The 27,274-nt window shown below is 41.7% G+C and overlaps 1 protein-coding gene across 2 annotated transcripts; it reads right to left on the bottom strand.

Moving 5' to 3' along the window:
* Window positions 1-138: 138 nt before the first annotated feature.
* Window positions 139-25,572, bottom strand: SSR1 (signal sequence receptor subunit 1). 2 transcript variants are annotated; one of them, XM_082479087.1, is made up of 9 exons: window positions 25,399-25,572; window positions 23,147-23,265; window positions 21,306-21,393; window positions 20,870-21,132; window positions 19,978-20,054; window positions 18,246-18,324; window positions 17,115-17,208; window positions 14,722-14,785; window positions 139-1,891 (listed from the first exon to the last, which is right to left on the bottom strand). In XM_082479087.1, exons 1-9 carry the CDS (start codon window positions 25,493-25,495, stop codon window positions 1,867-1,869), a joined length of 906 nt encoding a protein of 301 aa, XP_082335213.1. In that variant the 5' UTR covers window positions 25,496-25,572; the 3' UTR covers window positions 139-1,866. The 2 variants fall into 2 exon arrangements, with proteins under 2 accessions (XP_082335213.1, XP_082335214.1); XM_082479088.1 differs by lacking the exon at window positions 139-1,891 and having other exon boundaries at window positions 13,619-14,785.
* Window positions 25,573-27,274: the final 1,702 nt, after the last annotated feature.

Here is a 27,274-nt window from a genome sequence, read left to right as displayed (position 1 = left end):
ACAACCAATGATTCGTTTGAAACTCTACCCAGGTGCATTCTACTTAATTAAAACCAGTTCACGCATCCCTTAAATTGTTATTACTATTATAATTATAATAATTATTATTATTATTATTTTTGGGTATTTTTTGGTTTTTGTCGTTTTGTTTTTTTGTTTTTGTTTTTGGGTTTTTTTTGCAACTCTCCACACTAAACTGCGCAATACTGTGGGGGAGAAGCCATTACTAAACTATATGCTGCAGAACAATGTAGCAAGTAATTAATTCCCAGCAGCCTGCCGGGACATCTGCTAGCAATAATCACTATTGATTTAAAGCTTTATTTAGCCTTTATCTATATCCTAGTAGAGTATAAGATCTTGCCACATTTTATTGACATTTTTATTAGTTGAGTTTGACTGAGAACCGTTGCTGTTGTTGGGTTTTTTTGTTTCCCCTCCTCCCCCAATATTAAACTGTGAAATTTATAATGTGTTTAAACTATGGGTGAATCTTAGGCTTTAGTTTGCATGTTCAGCTAATTTGTCTCTATACGATTTTTGTTTGAATCTTTTTATTTTTTTTCCTCTCTCAGGGCTTTTACAAAAAACAAACAAACAAAAAAAACAAACAAAAAAAAAAGGATCTTCTGAAATTCTTTTGCCTGAGTTGCAATGGACTTAACATTGAGATAATTCAATCACTACATTAAGCACTTGACTGTGAAAGTGAAAAAAAAAATAAACAAAGGAAAACGAAAAAAAGAGAGAACCTTGTTTGAGGCTGTTGTGAAATAACTCTTGGGGGCTATGTGACAGTGATTCCATTTTCAGAATGATTCGTCATCTTCTCTCTCCTCTCTGTGTGTCTCCTTTCTCTTCTCTCTCCACGAAGGAAGGTTAATCCTAGTGATTTCATCCCATGCAGGAAACAGTAATAAATGTGTAGAATTCATATTTTTCTAAAGGGAACTTAAACTGCTGCTACGAATTGTGTACAAGACTGGTTTATGCCACATGAACAGAGAATCACACATTTGTTTTGGTACTTTTATTCCTCTTTTTATTCAGTTGTACAGTACTTCCAAATTCAAAATAAAAAGTAAAAGTTGTTCTGTATCAAACCATCTAAGCAATAAAATGTTATATTTAAAAATTATAGGTTACAAAATGGACGTGGCCTTTCTTGTGGGTTTGTTGTAACTTGCTTTCAGGCTTCTCTGCTAGAGGACGACGTAAGAGCTGGAGCGTCTCTGTAAATAGCAGCGCTGTTTCTCTTCCTTCAGTTGGACTGAGTTTGAATTGGAGATGATTGTAGCACTTTGAAAATTCACGTTCATTTGGACCACCGTTTTCTGGTAGTCAAACCAATGACTGTGCCATTTTCTGGTAGTCAAGTCCCTTTGAAATGGTGCTTTTCTCTCGGTCCAGTCCCTTCATGTAGCAACCAAAGACAGCAGGAGAGTACTTTGGTGCTGATTTTCCTGCACAGGCGTTGGGCCAGGGGTCTCTGTCCTTTTTTATATTAACTGTAGCTCCGTGATCTCATAAGTGAGCGTCCTTCTGGCACGTTGTGGTGATGAACACTCTTATCAGTCATTTTCTGTATAAATGAAGTAGGTTTCTGCCACCGTAGTTTTGTTTTTACATAAATGAGTATGGCTGTGAAATCTTCAGGATGTGTTTGAAAGCCACGTGCATGTGTCAAAAGAAAAGAGATAAAGCCTTTGGTTTAGCTTGTTGGAGCCACCTTAGCTGCAGTATTTTATATGCTTTCCTATAAATAAAACACATTTCACAGGACAGTGAGCCAAAGAATCATCTGAGTTGCGTATCCAGTTGTGGAGGCCGGGGGAATTGCAGCGAAGCTGAAGCATCTGCATCTTCCTAAGTCCTGGTGGGATGGTTCTTTCTGGTAGAGAAGTGAACCAGATTCAGAGAGAGACATAGCCAGGGGGTAAAGCGCTGCTGCCTTCCTCCCTCCGGCCTCCTCTACCTTCTCGCCAGAGGTTAAAACTCCCCTCAGCACTCTCTGGTGAGGAGCTGGTCCCTCACGGCTGAACAGGGACAGCTCTGTCCCCAGCCAAGGACATCTGATGAAGCCGAGCTCTGTGAACTACCTCTGGGTGGGCTGAAGGGGTGGAAACAAGATTTCTGAGGGAGGAAACCTGCAGAAAACAGCGTTCTTGCCTCTCCCACACGCCGGCCTGAGAAATCTCCCCTCCTCTTGTGAGGCGGATGGGAAGACTCACATCCAAAGGGTGTGGGGACGTGTCACGAGGTGTAAAATCAAATGAGGTGACTTTATGTGGCTGGGAAGTGATTGTGACTAATTACTTAGGAAACAGACGACTTAGAAAGCACTTCGTTCTTGGCTGCGGAAGGGTGCAATTTGTGTACCCAGCCCTTCTCTCCTTCTGCCTAACTTTGACTGCGACCATCCCTGAGCTGGGAATTTCCCTGCTCTTCTTGCCGTCGCCAGGGTAAGGTGCTGCAGGCCAGCTGAACTCCTTGTTGGCGTTTCCCTCTCCCTCCTCCTGCCTCCGCTCCTCCCCGCACTAACTCCTGTGGCAGCCATAGCTAAAGCTGGCCTGACACATGGGGTTGACGGAGGGATGGGGAGGTGGTGGTGTCTCCATGTGCCTTCTCCAACTTGCTGCTTCCTGCCCTCGTTCCCTACAGCTTTTTCTTCCACCATTCTAAACCTGAAGCCACAGGTGAATTCTTGCCATGGGTGGAGACAGCAGCGCAGCCCCCCCGTGTTATGGATCTGTCTCACAGAGGTACCTCAGATGTGGCGTCCACGCACTCGCCCCCCAGAGCGTTAAGGTTTGGGGAAGACCTAAATCCTCTGCCACCAGGGGGATGCCTTGGTGGCCAGGGACACCAGGAAGGGTAGGTGGAAAGTGTGGAATACGGATCTGCGGGCTGTGGATCATGGAGACGGGCAGGAGGAGCTGATTTGAGATAAACTGGCTTGGGTGAAAACTGGCTGTCCCAAAGTAGGGTATGGAGCCTGGTTGGAGCACCTTTTGCATATTTATTGATGCTGAAATGCAAACTGGTAAAGAAACAGGAATTGAAGTCTTTGTTTTCCATGACCCAGCTGTCACAAAGTACCCAGCATTTGAGGGACGGGAGGGCTGTATACCTACACTTAGATCTTCAGCAAGTGAATACAATGAGAAATGATTTGCTGTTGATACTATTAACGTAGTGTTTTGCCCTGTTCTCTGGGAAAAAAAAAGAAAAAAGTCTTTCTCAAACAAAATTAGGTTAGTTACAATTTGACTAGTAAGGAAGACAAGGCCCAAAAGTTCACTCGAAACATTTCCTTGTTCACAAGCCTCCAGTTTGGGGAATCAGACCGCTTTTTCTTTAGGCTTTTCTGTAGCGATTGGGAGTTAAGATGGGATTGACAATGTCACTTTTGGAAACACTGAGGGTTGGACTATCTGCAAAAGGGAGACACAAGACCCCAGTACGGAGTAACCGGCACTTTCTGTATGTCAGCCTAAGAGGCACCATCTTGTATCATCCTGTCTGATAACGCAGGAAAAGAAAAGGATGGAGAAATGCATCGATTGGATTATTTAATCAGGTCATCTTTAACTGCTGGACTGTGGAAAAATGGGCCACGCTGGAATTTCCCAGGACTTGGGTACCTGAGCAGCCAACATCAGGGAGGGACGTAAAACCTGTACAACGCACCAGTATCTTCTGGTGACGTGGGTCACTTGGGCTCTCCAGGCTAAAAGCTGCGTAAAGTGCTTTTCCCCTCTAGTCCCTTTCCTTGGCAGGAATTGTAATCACCTGTGCAGGGGAGAGGCTCCCTGCAACTGGGCTGCAATAGCAAAACGGGCAATTAAGGAAGGTTCTGGTGTTTTTCTCTCCAATCTGTTTGAATAAGGGAATAACCACATTGTGACTTGGGGGATTTTGAAAAACTCCTTCATGTCACAGAAGAGCTGAATGTTTTACAAAAAAAAGATGGTCCAAGGTTTGGGGAAGAAAGTGTGTGTGTGGGGAAGGTGGGTGTCTAACTTGGGATTATTTGCCTCGGTATCTCCATAGATAGACTGTGCCTGTGCTGTGGTTGACTGGGGAAGACGATGGGTTGCTTGGCTGTGTACGTACTGCGGGTCAGTAGCACCATCTCACTGTGGTCACCCCTGGACTTTGGGTTCTGGGGTGCTCTGGTTCCTGGGTTTGGCCTCCAGCCCCACCCCAGAGCTGCTCTCCTTGCTCCGTGTTCTCATGTGCACACACAGGGACAGGGGAAACAAACACCCAGGAGCATATTGTCGTCGCTCTCTGGAAACAGGTGACTGCTGACACCTGCAGATTTGCTGGCAGATCACAGGTCTCGGGTAGTTAGCGCCATGCTGGCTCACAGGTGCATAGAAAGTGGAAATACCCCAAGATGAGAGGAGTTTTGGCACAGCTGGGATTCCTGAGCTAACAGCTCTGCTGATGCTGTGTACTGGTCTGATCCACTGGTTTTGAAGGAAGAACATCATCAGGAAAAGTGTTTTGTTAGTGCAGCCCCCTCCAGAGCATAAAGTGTCTCCTGCAGATGCACCCACTTGTGCTCTGCAAATCTGAAGCTCTCGGTCTTTCTCAACATGGCCGCACTGGTGTCTTTCCTAGCTGCCTCAGCTCAGGGAACGTTACCGGGAATGCAATTTTAGGTGATTTAACCCCTTCTCACCAGTCCTGAAAGAACGATTTATACCAAGCAAGCACAAGGTGTTTCCTCGACACGTTGAGGGGATCTCAGACACCGGTGGTGTGTGCCTATGAAAAGTTGCGGACTCCGTCATCCTGTGGTGTGCACGTTTGCTTGGGACTTACTAGAGGCCTGGGGGGGGGGGCACAGCACAGACAGGAGTGCTCTGAAGCAGAATTATTTGGCGTTTTAGGATCTCACCAGCTGCAAGAGCATCCCTGTGTGCTGCCTGGGCTCATCAGTGGCTCCACCTGGGGCAGTGAGGCTGATTTAAAGCAAAGGGGAGAAGGTGGTGGATGAGGAGAGCAGTGTTGTGTTTGTGCACTGCTGAAGCAGTTCTGTATTATTAAAAACAAAAAAAACTTTAATGAAAATATTTTTATCAATAAGATCTTTTTTCAAAGAAATTAACTGGATCAACACCCGGGAGAAGGATAGTGGAGAGGTGGAGAGAAGTTGGCCTGCTTGGGGACGGCAGGGGAGACACCAACCGAGGGCAGGTTACTGCACAGAAGGGGATGCCTGAGAGCTACAGGAACAGATACCTCCCTGTTGCTGGCTGTGTGTGTCACCTCAGGTAAGTGACATGTAATCTGCATGCACGTGCCACGGTGTTAATGGGGTGCCTGGCAGGGGAAAAAGCTGACTGAATTCTCTTGGGAAATGAAAACCTTGGGAGTATCCCTAGGTAAGGGGCCAGGATGCTTTCATTTAGGGTAGATCTGAAATCACCCTGTAGACTTGAAACTGAGTAAAGGTGGAGTTCAGAAGTGCTGCCGAGGCTTTCCAAATATTCTAGCATTGCCTCCTACTCAGTCCCCTTTCAGCCTAAAAGAAAAACCAACCCCAAAACAACCAAACAACATCCAAAGGAAGTGGGAGTTTCTCATATGTTAAATACTCGTAAGTGGGAAGACTGCTCTGGCTCACCCAACCTCACTGCGTAATGCAGTAGGCAACCTTGTAGCAATCCTCTGAGTAGTGGGAACTGAAAATAGCTTTCTCCTTTGCTGTGCTGCTTGTTTATTTCTCCCGTGCCAGATTCGGCTCTGGTTTGGCAGGGAAAATGGCCAGGAGTGTTTGAGGAAAGTCTGGACCATGGGTGTTTGGAATACGCTGTTGTGAAAGAGCCTGAACTTCTCTAGGGCCTTTCAGCAAAGGGTTGTGAAGCAGTTTAGGAACATCAGTTAATAGGAGGCTGTAAATAAGCGAGAATTTTGCTGGAGAAAAAGGCTTTTCATCGTGGAAGGCCTGATCTATTTTCATAATCTCAGAGGCAGAGGTTAATGCGGTAAAGGCCAGCTCTGCTGAGGGCTGACTTTCTGTCAGTAATTTTTAGCCTGTGCCCGCATGAGGAGCATGGCCGTGCTACTTGTAAAAATAAATAAAAATGTGCAAAGGTTAGGACAAAATGTCAGCCAGAGGGGTTTGTGGCTTTACTATAATGCGTGATCCCAGCAGCTGGGATAGGAGGAACGGCGAAACGTGCCTCTCTGCAGTGAGCAGAGCAGGCAAAGAAATGGTCCCGCGTGAGTGTGTGCGCACAGAGGAGCAGCAGCCCCTGCCCTCGGACACGGAGCGGGCGCAGGAATGAGTTCGGGTGCGTTTGGGTAACTAAAGCAATGGATGCGGTAACATTTCCTCCTGTCTCCTGTTATCTGACTGTACAGAGAATGATGACAGCTCAGATTTGCAACTAGGTTTGTTGTTTTAAATGAGCGGCATCTGACTCTTAATGAATCTGCACCCAAAAGAAGGACTTGTATTTTATTTTAGGCTGATGGCAGTGCTGGTTGTGAGATGAAGGCTTGCTTTCATAGAATCATAGAATGGTTTAGGTTGGAAAGGACCTTGGAGATCATTGCGTTCCAACCCCCCTGCCGTAGACAGGGACACCTCCCACTAGACCAGGTTGCCCAAGGCCCTGTCCAGCCTGGCCTTCAACACCTCCAGGGATGGGGCCTCAACAACCTCTCTGGGCAACCTGTTCCACCACCAGCACTTTGACCAGTAAATCTTCCTCCCAAGTGTTTGCAACTCAAACTCTACCAAGTGACCTGTGCTTGGGAATGGAAAAGTGACTGAGTAAAACCTGGCTGTAAACAAAAACCAGAACCTGTTTCATTGCTGTTTTCCTCTATTTCTACTGAAGTGTAGCCCTACTTGGTGCATAGGGCGCCCAGGTAGCAGCTGGGGAGGAGGTAGCACGTGTCCTCCCATGTTCTGTATCTCATGTGCTGCTGCTGCTGCGTGGGATACCGCACTCAGACATTTGTGCGTTTTTCCAGTAAATCCATTTTTGCTGGCAGGACGCTTAGCAGCACTTCATCCGTTACCTTCAAGATGTTTATAGGACTAAAGCCTTACAGACTTCAAGGTTACATACATCAGGTCCGTTATACTCCACAGCTGGAGAAAATCAAAGTTTCAAGCTGCCTGCGCATCCACAGCAATCCATGAAAAGTCTGCACCACAATGCAGCGAGTTTCGCTTTTGATCTCCTGCCTAGATCATTATCTGCCAGTATCTTTTGGCATTGAAACCACAGAGGCCTTCCAGCGCAGCTACCTGAAACCCAGAGTTGGCGCTGAGCTGGCTGGAGAAGCTTTGCCAGCGCTGTAGGGAAGGGAAAGGCTCTGGAGAACCGAGCAACCCGTGTACCTCATGGTAACACATCTGGCACAGGATGCAGAGCTGCATGCTGCTTTTAATGCATTTGGTTATTACTTTTTGGTGAATCCACCTCTCATAAACACTTCTGAATTTTTTTCTGAACCAAAATATTCGCTTTAGCAGCTGTAAAACACCTGCTTAAAAATGAAGGTACTTAATTAGAGCAACACTTAGCTAGCGCCCTCCTCCCAGGGTTCCTCATGGCAACTGTGGGATGTTTTGCAGTTTGTCAACAGATCCTTGGTGGCCTGTACTTATAACCGCTGCAGTGAGTCAGTGACATCTGTTTTGGTGCAGTTCTACAAATCTGGCAAAATCGCAATGATGGGGTGATGGCCCTTAGGGATTGCCACTGTAGGAAAATGGGAATAACCACAAGGAGTGCGGCACCTAACTAAAGGACACCCAGGGAGAAGCTTTCAACAGGAGCAGAGGGAGTTCAGTTCAGTCTCAACGGGACCTTGAGGCAACGCCTTGCCCTGGACAAGCATGCAGTAACACTACTGAGTGAAATCAGTGATTGTTCTGATGCCTCATACTTTGTCCTCATCATATCTCTTAGTTGGGGGCAGTTGGTAACAGGATGCTGCAGTATCACAACCTGTCAGACTACATCAGAAAGGTGATGGTCCCCGTGTAGCGTGGTTTTAAAATACAAGCTAAGCCCTATTTCCCTTGCTTTTTCTTTCCGACTGCCTCTCCTGTGGTGCCTACCTGCAAGGTGTGCTTCCTGCTTTTCAGCTTGCTTGTGTAGCAGTAACCAGTTAGGATTAGTTGGGCAAAATCTAATTTCCAGCTGTGAGAAATACTTCCACTCTCTATGAATGAACCACTGTTACCAACAACCAAGCATTAACTAAGTCTTAAATACTGTCTCTAAGAAAAATATAACACACTTCACAGTCACGTTTGTTAGGGTATTTACACTTGCTTCTAATTGTAGCTTGTTATTTTGGTGACAATGTTTGCCATACTGTAGGTGACAGTCAGCAGAGGCTATTTAACCTCTAGCTTTTCCATTCCAATGGAAACCTGCAATAGGATATTTTAAGACTTTCCTCCTTTCTGTGTCACCTCCTGCTAAAGGAAAGTTTGTTTGTTCTTTTTCTGGCTCTCTTGGAAACGTAGTGGTGGACTTGCCAGCTGAGTTTGGGCTCAAGTATGTTGCCATGGTAAGGTCCTGTGCACTGCTTGTTTCTGTAGTGCTGTGGATCCAGGCTCACACAAGGAAGTACACGTCAGTTTTCTGGATGGGCAGATGGTTCTGTTTCAGCTTTCATGGAAGAAACACTCCAGCTGAACACAGAATGTGGACCTACTTGTGTCTGAACATGGCCAAGGTGCACATGGAGTTAAAAGGCCCGATTTAATCTTACTTCAAGCGCAGGAAACCTTGCTGAGGAGCCTATGACCAGGAAACCAGGTGACAAAGAAGCAGTGCATATGCAGCATCACTATTATCCCTGCTTCTGCAATACCTTAGGCTGATCCTGTAGGTGGCTAGAGCCCTGACTTTTTTTGGAAGCAAATGCAAGACACTAGTATTTACAGCTCTTCAGAGTATAAGTTTCACATTTTCAATTATTTTCTTAAAAGCACAGTGCTCAGACTTACTTTTCAGTGATCAAGCCACAGCAAAGAAAAGCCAGACACAGTTGCTCTAGCACATCCATTTAGATGCTATTCCCTGAGAAGGGACTAAAGCTCTCTTGTGCTTTTCTGTTATGAGAAGCAGCTGTCACTGGCTTGGGAGATCCCTCAGCTGGCAACTTCTGGTATTGCTGATTATTTCCATCTAGTGAACCTAGTACTCTTTTTCACCTTCAGGGTGAATGCTTTAGTCACACATGGTCCACCAATGCAGCTTCATCTGAATGAAAACTATACTGTCTAGCTCCAGCCAGGCCCTGGCTGTATCTGTCTTACTAGACTATACACTGAGGTTGTCTTGAAAATTTTTCTCTTTCAGACATTTATGTGGCTATGTACATTAACTCCAAGTATTCTCATCACTATGTGGAAAAGCCAGCTCTTATGTTATGGTTTCGTTATGTGAATTTAAGTGGCACAGGGAAAACTAAATAAAGGAGGAAAAGCTGTGGCTTCAGTGTAAGCTGAACAGACCAAAAGTGATGAGTAAAGACAGGTTAAGTTTCAGTTTTCCCTCACCAGTTAAGGGACTGGAATGTTGTAACCAAGACACACTTCATTGTGTCTTGGTTAATAGAAACCTATTATCGAGATTACTAATATGAGGGGACAGAGAGACAGCCTACTGAAACTAAAAGACTATAATGACAGAGACCACTATAAAGTCTCAAAAATCTATCTTGGTCTTTTCAGGGAGGGATGAGGCAGACTTCAAATTTGAGAGATATTTTTCTATTCTCTGGGAGTTAAAAATACATCAACACATACACTTTTTAAGTTTTCCCTTATTTATCCATAGAAGTAGTTCAAATATGGAAGTCTCGGCATCCTTTATTTTTAAGCACTTTTTGATTTGCTTTTGTTAGATTTTTCCCCAGCAAGTCCTACCTTCTTCTGTTTAGATGCAGTACACCTGCTCAAACCTGCTACTTGCAGTATTACTGCCTGGAATATTATTGTTTGCTCAGTCAGACAATGGCATGTACTTTAAAGCTATAAGGATTTGGCCTTGTTAGAACCTTGTGCTTCAGCAGCTTTCAAGTATCTTAACAGAGCCTTTTCATGCTGCCTACAGTTTAACAATAGGTTATTCTTTCTGGAAATGTAGGGGACTGGCTCAGTTTTAACAGATCAGGAGTCAAGAATTTACTGAATAGTTTTTACAGGGCCCTCCCTTATTCTTATAAAGAATTTTAATCTTAATATTAGTCCATTGTCCAAAACATCACAGAATACTTCCTCGCTATTATTCCTGTTCCCAACACACACTTGTAGAAAAGCAGCTTTTTAAGAATAGCATGTTTTCACTCTTTGCATATTTGCTGTTACAGTTTGCTTATCAATGAAAAGAGCACCAGCAGAGCACTCAGGCTTTTTGCTGCCATACTCATGCTTTATTTAAAAAAAAAAAAAAAAAGAAAAAGCACTACACAATACTAAGAAAAAAAAAAATCAAGTTTACTTTACAAAAAACCTGCAGCCATTTTCGAGAGATCTGATCTCACTTATAAATGAAAGTCAGCAGGTAAGAATAAATGTTAATTTAACATTTCAGTTGCAGTACATCATCTGAACTTAATCATTCAAAACAATCAGTCTTTCTTAAACTGACTGTTGATTATATCTACACAAACGATCATCTATATCACTTGATTAAAAAAATCCCTGGGAAAATTTAGAGATAAATGGAAAAGCATCAGAAGAACGTTATTTAGCCCACCTATAAACTCTTGCAGAAACTGAAAGATCTTTCTGGCTTTGCTCTCCTCTAAGTTACTTGCAATTCCTCTGTGTATAAGAAAAGGCTTACTGTAAAGCTACTAAACTCTGTTCAGTGAGGGGATTAAACTGGTATAACATGAATTTATGTAGTTACCATCAAGTTAAACTAATGCTATGTCTTACTATCTCCATGAAGTGTACTGTGCAAGTCTCAAGTAACTTCAAAACACTCCTGAAACAGCCCTTGTGTCATTCCATTGAGGTAGGTACTGTCCTTCCTTTGACAAAGAAAAGAGAGCAGACTCTGAACTGCTGCTCGCTATATCAGGCACACCAAAAAAACAGGACAAGCAGCAGCCTATGTTAGTATTTGACTTTCCTGCTTCTTCCCTGAATTCAGGGCTTTCAATTGCAACATTTTATTTAGCACCACACACTCCAGGAATAAACAGTGAATGATGCTTTTGATTATATTCATTCCAAGGTAAGGAAGATGTTCAGCAGAACTGTTTTGAATCAAGCAGAAGCACTGCCATCGCTAGTCTGCTCCATTCATCTCTATAGCCTACAATTTAATTATTTCTCAGATGAAGAACAAAGATGATACTTCATCCTTTAGCCTGACAGCAGCCACTCTTCTTTCTCAGAGTAAATGATACTGGGGAAAAAATGAACGTGTCACAAAGCAGAGAGCATTCAGAGGGCTACAAGTACCAAATGCAATTCAAGTGTAGCTAAATTAATGCTTTGCTATCACTGTAGACATCAACTCTAAAGCAGTTGTTCTTACCTCAAGTATAGACTCATTAAGTCTTCACAATTTTTTTTAACTAGTTAGGGAGCTGTGAGAAAAGACTTAATAGTGGTCCTTCACGCTAAGGGCAGTTTATTTGTGGTCTAAAACCATTTTAGCATCCCTTACTAATAAGGAAGAAGCCCTAGTCCACATCTTCTCTCAGTCCTTGCTCTGCATAACCTCACATGAGCAGTTGTGTAGTAAGCTTGCTGAAAATTAGGCTGGTAAGAATGCTAGATTATACAAATGTTTGTGTTGCCACATGGAAAGGGGTGGCATAGAGACAGACAGAATTGGTACTTGTTCCATCTTGAAGTCAATGAAACAATACACTACTCAGCCAATAATAATAATTATATCCAGTAACGTACCTGTGACACTAAGCTACCTATGTTTTTAAAAATTGAGTAGAAAATTCAAGTACCAAAATAAAAGTTGTTAACCAACAGGATAAAGCAACAACTATTTTCTCCTATTTGAAGAGACCTAACTGCAGTGGACTGGCGTATTTACTAGAAATAATGTAGGACATGCCAAAGTTCAATTACCACTACACACTAGAATGTTATTGCTAAATTTCAACTACAGCAAACTAATAAGAAACAAGGAATTTAAAACTGTTACTTCATTCATCACGACTAGTAGTGGACTGCTGGCCACTCTTCTTATGAACTGCTTCTCGCTGAGAAAGTTACTAGGAACCATCCACAGTGAATGCCAAGTCGTATGATCAGAAAGAGAGCGTTGGTACAACTGGGCTTTCCCATTGCTAGTTCCTATGCAAGCTGCTAAACTGACTCCTCCCTTAGAACTTGAGCACTTGGATGTTACCCATTGGGTGTGGAGAAGAAAGCTGCAACCTTCAAATACTTATTTCTTATTTGTACAGTGCTTCAGTCCTTCAGCTTAAGTCCTGGTCAGCATAAGCTTTCTAAAGGCTAAACTTGCTCCAAAACTCAGTAAGGGTTAAACTATTTATCTGAACAAACAGAACTAGGACATTACAAATTGGTATCCTCTGTTACGACCCTTCCTCTTTTCTCCTGGAGTACTACCGTAGCTAGAACAGCTCTCACAACCCCCTCAAAAGAGTACCTTCTCATCTTGGGAAAAATTAGAGCACATGGTTTAAGATCACCTATTACCAGAAGGTAGAAAAAAAAAAAATCTCTTGATTTCAGGTTGAGACATAACCCAAGAGAGGGAACTTACAAGTTCAGTACATCAGGTGCTGCAATAGCTATAGGGCTTTAGTATACAAAGCATTTAATACATAAACACTTCGTTGAATCAATGCAAGGTTGAATATAAGCCCATAAATCTAACACAGAACCAGTCAGATCACATCAGTAAAGGCAAACAAAGTTGTTCCCTACAATTTGACTGGAGATGATACCTCCTCATGGAGGTAGCATTCAACTGTTTGCTAAGTGATCCATATGATGATTCAGCAACCTTAACTATTAAGTTAGCTATAGTATCAGGAAATTGAACAAAGCACCTCTGGGGTTGCTTTTCCTATTCTTGTCTTTTCCACAGCAAGATGAGTCAAGAACATCTTCACAGTTCATTCTGGCAAAGCGTAAAATAGTGCCAGTACAGGTAGTTTCAGAGCTTAGATGCTTCAAACACACTATGACGTGATCTGCAAGTATTGCTCAGTGTTCATTGGCTCAGAAGCTCAGTCTCTGCAGAGCAAGCATAGATCTAAAGGAGCACTTTCACATGTGGGTATCAGGATGGGGAGAAAAAGAAGAAAACAGAGGTCTCCAGTCAATGACTGTTTCTGAACTCAACAAGCTTCCAGGTAACCTTCAGACACAGGAGGAGATGCAGTTGAGATGCAAACAATACAAGCCTTGTCCAAGTGCCTGAATAGCAGCAAAATGACACCCTGCATTATCTGCTCTTTTTACTGTCAGTTAAATTCCTGAATGCAATGGATGTGGATCAAAGCCTCAGTATCTGGTAATCATGTGCCTGTCACAAAAGAAAATCCCATTTTGATTGCATGTAGCTTTTCTGCTTTAGTATTGAACTAACACGTAGTTAATAATGGATATGCATGTGTTACTAGTAGGAAAGACAAGGTGATAAAAAAAAAAAAACCCCAAACCCTCAGACCAGTGTACTGACCAGTGGAAAGAAGTTTGAGATTTAAAAAACTGTAAAGGGTAAATTAAATAGTTTGCCATTTAAAAGGATTATTTGAAGCCAACGGTTTTTCAAATTCAGTTTCAAGAGTGTACAGTAACTGCAAAGTCCCTGCCCCATGTAAAGCTTTAAGAAAGTCCATATTTTGATACAGATGACATTCTATGTTTTTTTGTGAGAGAACCAAGAACTTGCTGAAAAGTTGTTCTAACCCATTCAATAATTTCTTGAGTAAACATTGCAGAGCTACCACTATAATCAGAATACCTAGGCAGCTGGCACGGCTCAATAACTAACCATTTAACAAGTTGGGTATAAAAAAAATTTATGTAGTAATACCAATTTAGCACACAAATTTCATGCTTCACAAGTTCTGCTGCTGTGTAAGAGTCTTCCTAACATCTATGCAGATAAGTTCAGATTTTAGGTCACTGCATGCCCAGATCAAACCAGCAGCAATGTATCTACCACTACAAGCAGCTATACCCAATTGTGCCTTTAGAATGCAAACTATGCAGAAATCTAGATGATCAGTGCCTTGCCACTGAAATAGGACCACACACACAAACTTCTGTGTGTGCACACTGGAGAGAATACTGAAGAAAAATGCATGTAAGATTCTGATACAGACATGATACAATCAAGACAGATTAAGTCACTAGACATTCAGATTAGGGGGAAGAGAAAAATCCTTCAAGGACAGTGTACAGATGACAAGCCAGCATTACAAAGAACTCTAAAGGCACATTTCAGGTAACATCTTCTGTTAAGACCAACTGCTTACACACGCAGGCACAAATCTTAATGGCTACCTCTCCCCCCACCCCCCCCTCCAACAATTAACAAAAAAGAGAAGTGCATTTTCAGTAATATTAACACCATTCAGTTAATCTGTTCAGTCCAAACGTTTAGCAGTATTTTCCTTATGGTGATATGGATTTTCTGCACTACTCCAATCCAAAAAACCCAAACAGGCAGAATTAGTAACGGTTCAACTGTTGTACGAGTTAACATTTACTCATCAGAGCCCACTGATCTCTTCTGTGCCCTCTTGTAGGGCAACCTCCTTGGTGAAGCTTTATCTAGATTAAAAAAAGAAAGAGATAGTTGCATCAATTGCTACAGCTACTTCATATTAGAGGTTGTATGACCACATATTTTTCTCCCTCCCAAACACAAGCCAAACTGCCCTTTTAGTATAATGCATCACCAGAGAAGCAAGTTCAAACAGCTTAAGGCTTTTTACCTTGTATTTAGGTTGCTAATAGTTAACAGAAAAAAACCAGTTCCTATTCTGTAACATGCAAGTCCAGGGTGAGAGTTGTTCAATTTACCAGTTACTAAGATACAAAAAAAACCCAACCCCAAACTAACCACCCCTAAACCCAAACCCAACACCATCTCACAAAGAAACTGCATGCTCTGCTGTTTAGAAAAGTTCTGTGTTCAAAAATTACACTTCTAGAAAGTTAATTATTTTGAACATTAACGGTTTGAGTTTACCTGCCTGAAGAATATACAGCTGACCATCCTTTAGACAGCTTTGTTTTGCATGAAATATTTCCATATTCATGCAGATTAACAGCAGCAGGTAAGTGTCTCGGTTGTGAAAAATCACACTTTTCCAGGAAGCATCCACATTTGACTATGAAGATGTCACTTTGTAATGAGATATCCCATATGGGGAAGCCACCCAGCTTTAGCTGTGTGATCATTGGATGCCAGAAGCATCATCCAACATTTAAGATTTTGACAGGCCTATAATTGTTCCTTACAATGTTGGGCTTTACACAGGTAGAATTTCAATCTTTGTAATATTGTAGAGAAGGTACAATACTTTGTATGAAGTGCTTAAGTGATGGCAAAGTGTATCCGTTGACTTAAAAATGCACATTTTCTTAAGCGAAACCATCTCCAATTATTTATTTTATGTGTGCAAACACAAGGAGCAGCCATATGCCATTACCAGCCAATCAGTACAGTATGAAGTGTCTTTCAACAATAAAACAGTTAAGAAACCCTGAGGATCTTGAAGGCCATGTACTTCAAAGGATTCTAGTTTAGAGTTCTAATTAAAACTAACCTGGAGCTAAAGAAAAGCACATTTAAAAGCAGCTTAAACATAAGTTTTTCCCCTACACTTCAGGTATGAAGATATGAACAAACTTTGTACCAGAGCCTCTAGCCCTTCTACACTAAACAAAGCTCTGAATATGCTTATTTCATCAGAACAGTAGTCTTTTCAAGTAAAGGTAGTTCCTGCAAAGGTTTTTCAAAGCACTTCTCTTGTCTAGGATGTACTTTAAGTGCAGCTACCTCACCTCACACCAGCCAATGTTACTGGTGACAGGAGTTCACCTGGGATAAGGAAGACCCAGAAAGATAAACCTGACTATTAAACTTTTATACCCAAGGCAGAGGTTTTTTTCTGACTGAAACAAGATGTGCTCAGCCACTGGTCATGATCAGTCCTCTACCTCCCTCATGTAGTATCAGCTTGATACTACATCAAGGTAGCAAGGAAGGCAAGGTACACAGCTGCATTTTAGATAAAGGGTTCTGGGAGCTGTTAGAGGAGACAATATGCTTCAGCAATATCCTACTGAAATGATGTTACAACAATATAACCAAAAGTGTTATATATAACATAAATTTATGCATATATAAAGTGTGCTTGTGTGCATCTGTTCTGTAATCTTTTACTGTTCATGCTACATCACCAATCACTGCATGCAGGAAGCTGTACTTCTATCCATGCTTAGTTATCACATGGACTACACGTTAAGCACTTCCACACTTTAGATCAACAGTTTGCCTCACCTCTTCTACTCTGCACTGAAGCCATGGGAAAGCAAAACAGAGGAAACAGCAAAAAAGTTAGAAATATCCACAAACACAAATGGTCTAAAGAAATCAGATATTTTGTTTACTGTTGGCATTTCAGATAACAATTAGAACTTAGCCATTTTGGACTTCTGAAAGACATTAATACCAAGTCTTAATGTGGCTTTAGTTAATACACACTTCTAATGCTTATTTAAAACTTTGGTCTATAGGCAAGCTTCCAAACAACTTACAGAAACTGAGATGATAGATATTTTCTCCTACTTAAATCTCCTTTGAGATCCAGGTTTTGGGCAGAGATTTTTATACTGTTGAAAAAGAATCTACAGAACAAATTGTAAAAGTCACTGATAGTCATTATTATATCAACCAGTGAAGTTTGTTCCATACAAAAACAGGCTGCTAACATAATAGTTGAATCATTAAGCATAGCGCTTTAGCCAATTTTTCATTCCCTAGAAGAGATGTAACTGAATAAGTAGCTGATACCAATTTCTCAGAACAGCATACAACTAATTGATTAAGTAAGTTTGTTATGCTCCAGTTTGTGGAAGGCAGACTACTTACTTATTTGATTTAAAGTTTCTTGGGGAATCCAGCTCATATCAACATCATTCTGATTTGATGTTCCCATCTCTACTTTTTGTACTGGTCTCTTCCTCTGAAAATTCAAGGTAAAAAAAAAAAAAAAAAGAGATTTTTCTTTCCACAAAGTTTTGATAGCACAAGTATTAGAAATAACTAGTAACATTATAGTTAATGAATTGCAATTATCCGACTAAGTCACAAACTTAAGGCTAGTCAGTGTATGAATCTGTCTTCGTAGCTTAGCTTTAACTACCTTTACCATTAGCAATTTATTTACCTAAACTTGGCATTACCATTACTAATGCCTTGCGATACTCATTCTACACAAAGATATCAAGATTTCATGCATGCCTGGGCAAGTTCACTATACCTGTTACAAAAAAGGGCTGGGATAAATCAAACTTTGTGATGATCGGTTTCATTACACTTTCTCAGATAAGCACGATATTCTCATATGTCACCTTGCAAAACAGACTTCAAAGTGCAATAATCATCATTCCATACTTCTTCCCAAGGGAAGCTACTTCAAAAGTATCATCAACCAGATTGCACGAAGACAACCTATGCATAGCATGGATGAGACTTAAGCTTTCACCAGCTTTTACTTGCCTGACCACTTACACGGACAAACCCTTAGCTGTTGTTATAGCACTATAAATGGAATCCAGAAGGTTCTAATCAACATTATGGCAAAGCATTCATAGAACTAAGTAAAGGACTAGGCAGCTGTTTTCCCCAAAGTTTGACCTAGATTAAACTAATAGATTGAAATAGAGAGCACTGTGAAAGTCTACCCAGTAAGTATTCAATCAGTAGCTGCACACATCCAGTGACTAGAAGGTATCAAAACTTCCAATTCAACCACTTCAGTGTGGTGCCAAAGAGCAGACCCAAAGAGCATAAGGTAAGCAACCTAAGTGTCTCCATTTATGAACATTTTTTAAAAAACACTCTGGTTTTCCCAGTAATCTCTAAGGTCTTATTTCTAAAAGTAAATCTTCTGAATTTCAACCTGTACCATTGTATGCCAGAAGCAATTACTGAATTGCTTTATTTTCTTATCGGTAAGGTCTTGTATTAACAAGTACATAGACAAAATACACTACTCACCTTCCTAGATTCTAGTAACTGATGTAGGCCAACAATGACAAGTAGACCAAGTCCAGCAAGGAACATGTACATGAAGATCCTTTAAAAAACAGTTTAAGAAACCATTAACTAAAAAACCAAAGTGTTTAAGAGCATTTACAAAGAGGCATAGAAACTAAGCCTAGCTTTGGCCACATGCCCACTTGATGTTTCCCAAGAACTTTTGTGGTGGGTGGAGGAAAAAAACCCAATTAATCTGAAACTGAAGTGCTAACAAATATTAAGCAATTATTCTGACTTCGATTTCAGAAACCATAATCCTAAATTTAATTCTGAACAACAGAACATTTGAAAAACACCATATAAACCGGGAGATTATTGTAAGTAATTATTGAAATTTAGTAACAGCAAGAACTTTTGCAGTATCACATTTCAAGACATCGGGTCACGGTTAATATTTATGTTTGTGACAGCTTTAACCACCTACAAAACCCCTAAAAAAATCTTATATGCTTTTAGTATGCTACTGCAAAGCAAGTACTGCTAAGATACTAATTTAATGCCAACAGAGCTTTGAAAGGCCTTGCTTATCTTGCTCTGTGTTCCACAGTTAGAATTCTACCAATGCAAACAATCACTTTTTTAGATCTGTGCATTTTGGTTTGTTTTTAAGAACTCTGCCTGAAATACCTGTTGATACTTAGCAAGAGGTGAACATACATTAGATCTAAAATTAATTTGGCAGGAGTTTACAGGTAAGAATCTATTCCAAGTTGAACACCTTAACTCAGGATTTGTAACAAAGGAAATTATGGAGTTAATCTACAAATAAGACTTAACTGAACATCCCTGTTTTAAGGTAATTATCTAGTCACAGGACATTAACTCAAACTGGTTCTAATAATTTGAATTCTGTTGAGAGTTCCTTTATCAGAGTATAACATTTTTATGTGACAAACTGTTCTTTCATTGATACTACTGTATCTGAGAAATACAGATTCATGGAAATTTCTACCTGCGACAGAATTCAGATATTCAGCATTGTCTACAACTATTTCTGCAGATTTTTTTTTTTTTTAAACTCACAGGTTCTCTTAAAATTCCACTCCAGTGTTAGAATACTTACAAGCATATCAGCACAGCATATGCTTGCAACATATAAGATGTGTCAGATGTACGCAGTCTTTAAGACAGACAAAAACACTCCTGAAAGGTACCTGCTACAGATAGGGGTTAGAGCAACAAAGAATGAGTGAGAGTTCCTCTATCTGATACTCCAAATACATCTTTCAGTTTATATAATCTTGGATTATACTGGATTGCTCTAGAAGCAAGTTATTCCAGTCTTCACAGTAGGACCCATGGCCCAATACTACGGACCCTCCGCATCTTTAACTCTTAGGAAAAAGCACTGTAGCACAACAGAAGCTTGACAGCTTTGAATTGTTATGTACCTGTATAACATCAGGTCCTAGTCCAGGCTTAAGACCTCTGAGCTAAAGCAGATGAGTAAACTGCTCATTGACACAGTACCAATCCTGAAGATCCATAACATTAATACAGATCTTAATTTGACGAAAAAGTTTGTATTTTCAGTCTATCAATGTTGAAGTCAAATGCCTGCTACACCATCAGCAAAACACAATAGACCTAACATTCCACAAAATGAGGGTACAAGAACTATTCTTGTTGGCCCCATCAATAACCTGTTCTATCAGTATACCAACTAAACTTGAATCTCCAGCCTCCTTACGTTTCTCCATCCAGCCCATCTTCTTTTTCAATAATCGTAACAGTTTGATTGAAGACAGCATCTTGAAACACATTGCCCTGTAACAGTTTCCACATAACATTTAAAAGTCAGTTCTTGAACACATACACAAATGTTAATCTTCTTCCATGTTCTTCAAAAAAACACTAGAAAGAAAGCAGTATCTCTTGCACGAGACTTGATTTAAGTTTATAAGCTGTGTGAGTTTGATTCAACATAAAAAAACACAAACTTTTTGGTGCAAGTAAAAAGAACAGTCTTGATATTATCAAGAAAGGCACATCTGGCCTTGAAGATGTTAATTCCTATAATATGAGATATTACATACAAAAAGTTCTTATTAGAACCATCAAAACACAAAGGTACAGAAGCCTGTTAAACTTAGACCTGCACTAAAAGTTAAGAATCCCCTATTTTAATCCCCATTTATGCTTTTGGTTAGTCTTCCCACAGATCGCAATTACTGGTCATTTATTTGTTCCAAGTCGAGTTTGCAGATGGCATTCAGGGTGACAGTTAAGTTTGACAGTAAAGTCCAATCTGAAAAGCAGTGAAATTTAAGTTATCCTAAAAAAAATATTTAGGTTTTTTTTTTTTTTTTTAAATGCATACAGCCCCCTACTACACAGTTCTCAGGCATTCTAGCTTCTAATGCTGATAGAACTTCAAGTGTAACACATACAGAACAAAGTGTACAAGAGGGGCTATTGTGAAACATGTAGACAGTTGCTTACTGTGCTTATGTATCTACTGATTTGCTTAAAAGACCAAAGACATTCACTGTCTGAAGAGGTAGTAACTTGACTAAGCAGTTCATTCCTGACCTTTCCACATCAACTAGAAAGATTAAAATGAATTACAACATCAGGCTTACATTTACATCTCTGTAGTTGAGATTGATAACTAGTCCAAAAGGACGACCACCCATAGGCTCAGCAGGGATGAAAGAGTACTCAAACGTGGCTTGTCTTTGCGGTGGAACTACTGTGTTCAGAGGGAGAGCTGTGAAGTTCTGGATATAAAACTGGTAGTCTTGAGGATACCGGAAAGAAGCATCGAGAGACTCGACAATGAAATCCTCTGTACCCTTATTGGTGAAGCCCACCAGGAATTTTACAATATTGTTCGCTGGAAAGTCTAAAACAAAAAATATTCAACTGTTAGAAGCTTCATACGCCACACCTAGCTTGTTTCTAAACAGAGAGCGTCTAGAACAGATTCTGATTTTTTAGAGCTTCGCTGTTTTACGCACACATTGATGTAGTCTAAGCAACAGTAAAGAAGATGGTAGAGCAGCTCAGAACTCTTACCTTCACCTTTCACAAATAAGATGGTTGTATCAGCACTAGGTGAGGCTTTAGGTTCTCCTGACAAGTCATCTTCTTCTTTTTCTTCTGTCTAAGACAAGAGACTTTTTTGAAAAATCCTATAACGAACAGTGAAGCAAAACCCATGCTTGTTCCATGAGAATCCCATGTGTCAAAGCATCCAACAATGGCAAGCATTAGAATCAATTCCTGCTGTTGCAGGATTAGCACATAGTCTGTTCTCCCTCTAGATTTGCTTAACAATTTTCAGCATTTATCGTTCTACTTGTTATATTTGACACAGTGACTAATCTCTGCTGCACTTAGCTGTATTGAAAGGTTTCTTATCAGCAAGGTACCTGTTTGGGGGTGGAAGGAGAAGAGTAGAATCTAAGTGTTAAGTGTTCACATCTAAGCTATTTCTGTTTAGAAAGCAAGCACTTCCAAAGTTATAGACAAACATAAGGCAAATGAGAGTTACTTTCACTACCAAGGGAGTGTTTATAGGAGCTTTCTATTCAGTTTTAATTAGTTAAATGTTATGTATGCCTGGGAAGAGTTAGACTGTTGGAACTAAGGAAGTTCACTGATTTACTTGTTCAAGCTGACCTTTGTGATGACTGGAAAACACAAATATTAAGGGTTTATTTTCCACATAGGGTTCACATGATCACCACATCCTCCATCAAATAAAAGCAAGGGCTGACCCCATTTTGAACTGTCTGAACTAACTGCTTGCAAGTTAATTGCATCATTTGATTTCACTGCTTAAACAACCACCTGAAGCAGCGGATAGCCTACTAGTCATACATGTAACCATGATCTAGGGAAGCCATGAACCAGAGCTGAGCACCTAGCGTCTTGATTTCAAGATGCTATGCAAAACCGTATCTTCTATTTCAGTGACAAATAAAAAAAAATGCCTAAAAAGTGCAATGTTTTGTACCCAAGTCAAACTATTTATTAAAAGCAAATTACATCCAAAAGGTTATTTAACAATATGCTGTCAGTACTGAATACCTAGCATATCTTCTACCACTTAAGCTTATGGTCAACCAGTTTTCCTACCAACTTCACTAAAAATAAAACAACCCAAAACCTAACAACCAAAGAACAGTCTACCAGGTCTCCATTTTTATGGATGTATTCTCCTCCTCATAGTGTCCCAAACTTTCTAATTTTACACTAGAAATTTGAGAAATTTTTGTACCAATTCAAGTACACTAAGTGTCTAGCAGCCCTAATATTCTAGTGCTGCATGCAGATCACATAACTACGTAAAATATTTCACTTCATCAAGCTGAAACAAGTGACCCTGAACAGCAATAAAGCCATTGGTATAACAGGCATAGCCCGCAACAAGTGTCAGAGACTAGGAATGCAGTAAGTGAAAACAGGCTGCAAAAACAAGGTTTTCAGAATTAACACTGAGCTTAACTAAGAACTAAGATTCTGTTGCCCCTTGAAAATCAATACCAAAGAAACCAGAATGAAGTAGTCCTACACCCCAATGTCCTTCTCAGTTTACAAAGATGCAGCTTAAGCTGGAAAAGAACTACATGGGGCTCCTAATCCGTTTCTCTCACTTGGTGTTCTTTCCTGTGAACTCCAGTTTTGGCAGTCAGAAATCAGGCTGTCCCCATGTGATTCTTCAGCTAGTAATGCAGGAAGAAAAGAAAAATCATTCTGAAACTTCAAATGGAACACAAGTTTAATTTAGGACTTTGAGACAGCTATTTGGAAATAGCAATGCTATTAAACTCATATTTAAAAATATCTAAACTATCTAGCTCAAGTACTTTTGGTCTAATTCATATTATGAAGTAACATTCATGTACAATTACCAAGTCTGTTGGCTCATCTTCTTCAACTTCAGCTTCATCATCTTCATCTTCAACTACAGTATCTTCCACAGCTTCCTCATCTTCTGTAGCATCTTGAGCTGCAACTAATAAACCTGAACCTACCAAAACAAAATGCAAATACAAGAAAGCCCTTTTCAATGTCTAGTTAATCAACAGAAAACTGACATCGTAGTACGAGTTCTAAACTAATGTTTAAAGAATTTCTTAAAAATCTGTCAAATACAGGGTTATGAAGCCTCAGTTGCAAAAACCTCATATTCAAATGACTGTCTGTGTTCATCTTTCAGTCTTTTTCCTCTCTGATAACTTTCTGAACCACCCATTTATGTGCCAGTAAGTTCAAAACCAGAAAATTTACAGCTGGATAACGTGAAGTTAAGCATTCACGCAGCAATGCTTAAATTCACAGAGGACAACCAACTTGCCTTAAAAGGTATTGTGTAATTTTTGAACATGTCCACATATTAAAATACTTTAATTTTGTTTTGTCCTTACAAACGTGAAAATAAAAAGACATTGCTATTGTCAGGAAATAAATGTAGTAAGTACTGTTTCTTCTAAGACTAATAAGTTTAATAAATGATTAGCATGCCCTTTGCATCTGCTGGTATCAGAATACTACACTTTCACAGGTAGTTAAGGAGTTATTTTTGCACTTGTTCTCGTTCAAGTTTTAAAACAGTCCTTTTTAATATGACCTCCTCAGTATCATGTACTACTATATCTGTATGTTCAACAGAACCGGAACACTGGTCAGAAACAAAACCCGATCTAGAGTATGGCTCCAGAGGAAGGCTCCAAGACAAGCGCAGTCAGATAGTTCATTGCCTCTTTGCTTTTACTGAGCTGAGTCTCATACATTCAAACACCAGGTAGATATGATTAATACAAATAGTGGCAACAGGACAAAGTTCTGTCCATTCACAGTTTAGAGCACACGTAGGTTAGGCCGAGAACTTTTTCTAAACTACACACAAAACTACTTTTTTTTTTTTATAAAGCTAACATTTTCCAAAAACAAAAGAGTAGAAATGAATGGATGATTGATTTATTCAAGCTTGAAAAAACCCATCTAATTGCATTTTAAACAAGTATTTTAAAAGTTTCATGGGGAATAAGAATCCTTGAGCAGGAAAAGTATATCCAAGGACTTCAGGATTGTCAGTCAGAACTAGAAAAAAGCAATTACAGCCCCCCCTTAAATGTCTTTAGAAGATACACTCAAAGACTTTTGCTCAATCACGTGCAATACTTAGCCTAACCTAAGACTAACTACACTGATTTTATTTGCTGAAGTTTTTAAACTTTTAAGTCTACAAATAAAGATTTTTTAATTAAAACCTTTGTATCTGAACAGGCTACGGGTAGGGCATAGGCATCCTTCGCAAGTAACCTCACTAGCGCGTTTTCTTGGACCTCTAATTTACAGCCTTTTCCATGGATGTCAGAAGGGCTGCTGATGTGGCAATAGCGGGAAAGGAGAGCTGCCCGCTGCGGGAAGGAGCTGACACACGGCGTGCGCTGCAGCCCACGGGAAGAGCCGGGCGAGATGGCTGCCCTTCTGTCCTTCCAGACTTCGTAGCAAGGGGAAGCAATTATCAGATCGCGAACCAGATAACGCTGCAGTGCAAACAGAGATCAGCGCCGGGCGGCGTGAAGGACACTTGGGGGGGTGGAGAGGGCAGGCTGGCAGCCCGCGCATCTCCTCACCATTCACTGTGCAAAACCAGCACCGCCTCAGAGAGGGAGCGAAGAAAAACACGAACGCGCTGCTACAACATCAAATAAGTTTTTTTGGCTTGGTGGGGTTTGATTTTTTTTTTCTTTTTTTACGAGCGGGACAGCGGCGCCCTGCCTGACGGTCCTCTCCGCTGGAGAGGCCGGCCCCGCCTGGAGGAGCCCGCACCCCACGGGGGTCACAGCCGGGATGCCCCCACGGCAGCAGAAAGAGGTACCGCAGCCTCCGGTCCTGAGCTGAGGAAGGCGGCCCACGTGCGCGGGAGCGGCCGGGAGGCCCACGCCCGGCGGCGATGAATGAGCAGCGCCCGCCGCCGCCGCCTTCCCCTCGACAGGAGGGCGGTGCTGGGCTCCTCAGGCCCAGCAGGAAGCCGGTCCCCCTCCCCACCACCCTCGGCTCGCTGAGGGGAGCCCGCCGTGTGCTCCCCAGCAGCCGTTACCGCCTCCCTCAGGCGGCCACAGCCGCTCGCCGCCCCTCATCCGCCCGCTCTCACCTGGGCCGCCGCGGGCGCCCCCAAGCAGGAGGACGGCGGGGAAGACGAGCAGAGCGAATAACAGCAGGCGCGGCAAGCACCTCATGATGATGGTCATGGTAGCAGCGACAATAACTACCCGGCACACCCCCCTACAACACCCTAGCGCCTGCCGCTGCGGGCTGTCTAAATGGCGGCGGCCTCCATCCGGGGCCGGGGCCGGCCACGCCCCGGCCACGCCCCCGTAGACGTGGCTCCGCCGGGGAGGAGGCAGGGAGGTCACGTGAGTTTAGCACACGTCTCCCCTCCGCCGGGTCTTCCCTCCCGCGCATGCGCCGCGCATGGAGATTATTCCCACCCCACCCCCGCTTGCTGTGTGGAGAGTTATTGCCCGTGTTAGCCGTTGCGCATGCGCGGGGCTTTCCCTGTGCTGGCCGTTGGGGGAGGGCGCCCTGCCTGAGGTGAATCACGGCTCGCCTGGGGAGCGGCGGCGGTTGCGGCCGGGGAAAGGCTCTCAGCGCCGCCGGAGGTCGCGCTGGGGTTGGTGGGGGCGGTTCCCGGTGGAGGGTTGGTGCGGTCTCTCTCGGCGGCCTGATGCTAAAGGCGGCGGGGCGGCTTTGATCTGCCTGTGGGGAGTGGTGCCCGTTGTCTGTGTGGAGCTGCTGTCGGTCCGTCCTGGCCAGGGCGGGTGGACGGGGTAGGTGTGGGAGGGTAGCTAGGGCGCTTCCCGGGCGGCATGCCGTGCCTTCAACTTCGGCTGCGTGTAGTGTAGGGAATGGCGGTCGTGTTCCTCCTTGTTAGTGTACCGTGAGGGGAGAAGTAAAATCCAACGGATGAGGGTTTCTTTTGTAGCGTAGACTAACGTACATCTCTAAAGAGCAAGGTAAAGCATGTTACTGAAACAACTGCTATCAAAAATTTCACAGTTCTGCATTGCTTTAGAATAACTGGGTTTATCGTATATTTGATGCTTTAATTGAAAAAGTTTTCCAAGACACGATAGGCGATATATATGAAAGTGATACATGACATTTATTTCAGTGGCTCTTTTGGTCTAGTGCACAAGTCTTAGGAAGAGTTTCTTCACCAAAAGGGTTGTTAAGCATTGGAAGAGGCTGCCCAGGGAAGTGGTAGAATCACCATCCCTGGAGGTATTTGAAAGATGGGTAGGTGTGGTGCTTAGGGATACGGTTTAGTGGTGGTTTTGGCAGTGTTAGGCTAATGGCTGGACTCGATGATCTTAAAGGCCATTTCCAACCTAGATGATTCTATGATTATATTCTACAATAAATTAAATGTAAGGCATATTAAGACAGAAAGCCTTCCCAAATCACGCAGTCAGAGCATTCAGTGAATGGCCAAGACCAGCCCCCAAGCTTTCTCTTTTCTCCCACACTTAATTCAACAATTTACATACAGGGTACAATGAAACATGAGTAGCATTAAGTCACACTCTGTTTTGTCGTAACTTTGTCGTTTGTGTATATGCAGCTTGTGATGGCAATGGTAAATGGAGTCTTAAGTCATCTGTTTTTCATTTTCCACGTTATTTTCATTCATTTGATTTTGAACCTGCAAATTACACCAAAAAAAATTATCAGAAGTTACCTTTCTAGCTAAGCTTTATCTTAATCATATATTTAACGTGCTGAAAATGTTACTGAAATGCTGTTAAATATCCACTGAAGATGAAGCATCATTATGAAAACTGAAGAACGTCTGTTGCTACTGATAAAAGTAATTCCTGCCAGATAATATTTACCTAATGTTATAATATTACTTTTTCTGCAAAGGTCTTTAAATTTGTTTAACGTAATAATCTTTGGCCAAACGTGATTAACTTAACCTAGTCGTGGTTTGGTTGTTTTGTGGTCTTTTGGTTGGTTGGTTTGTTTGT

This window comes from Vanellus vanellus, assembly GCF_965231255.1.
Source record: "Vanellus vanellus genome assembly, chromosome: 2".
Lineage (NCBI taxonomy): Eukaryota > Metazoa > Chordata > Aves > Charadriiformes > Charadriidae > Vanellus > Vanellus vanellus.
Note: the sequence above shows the minus strand (reverse complement) of the source record. Positions and strands in the feature narration are given on the sequence as shown.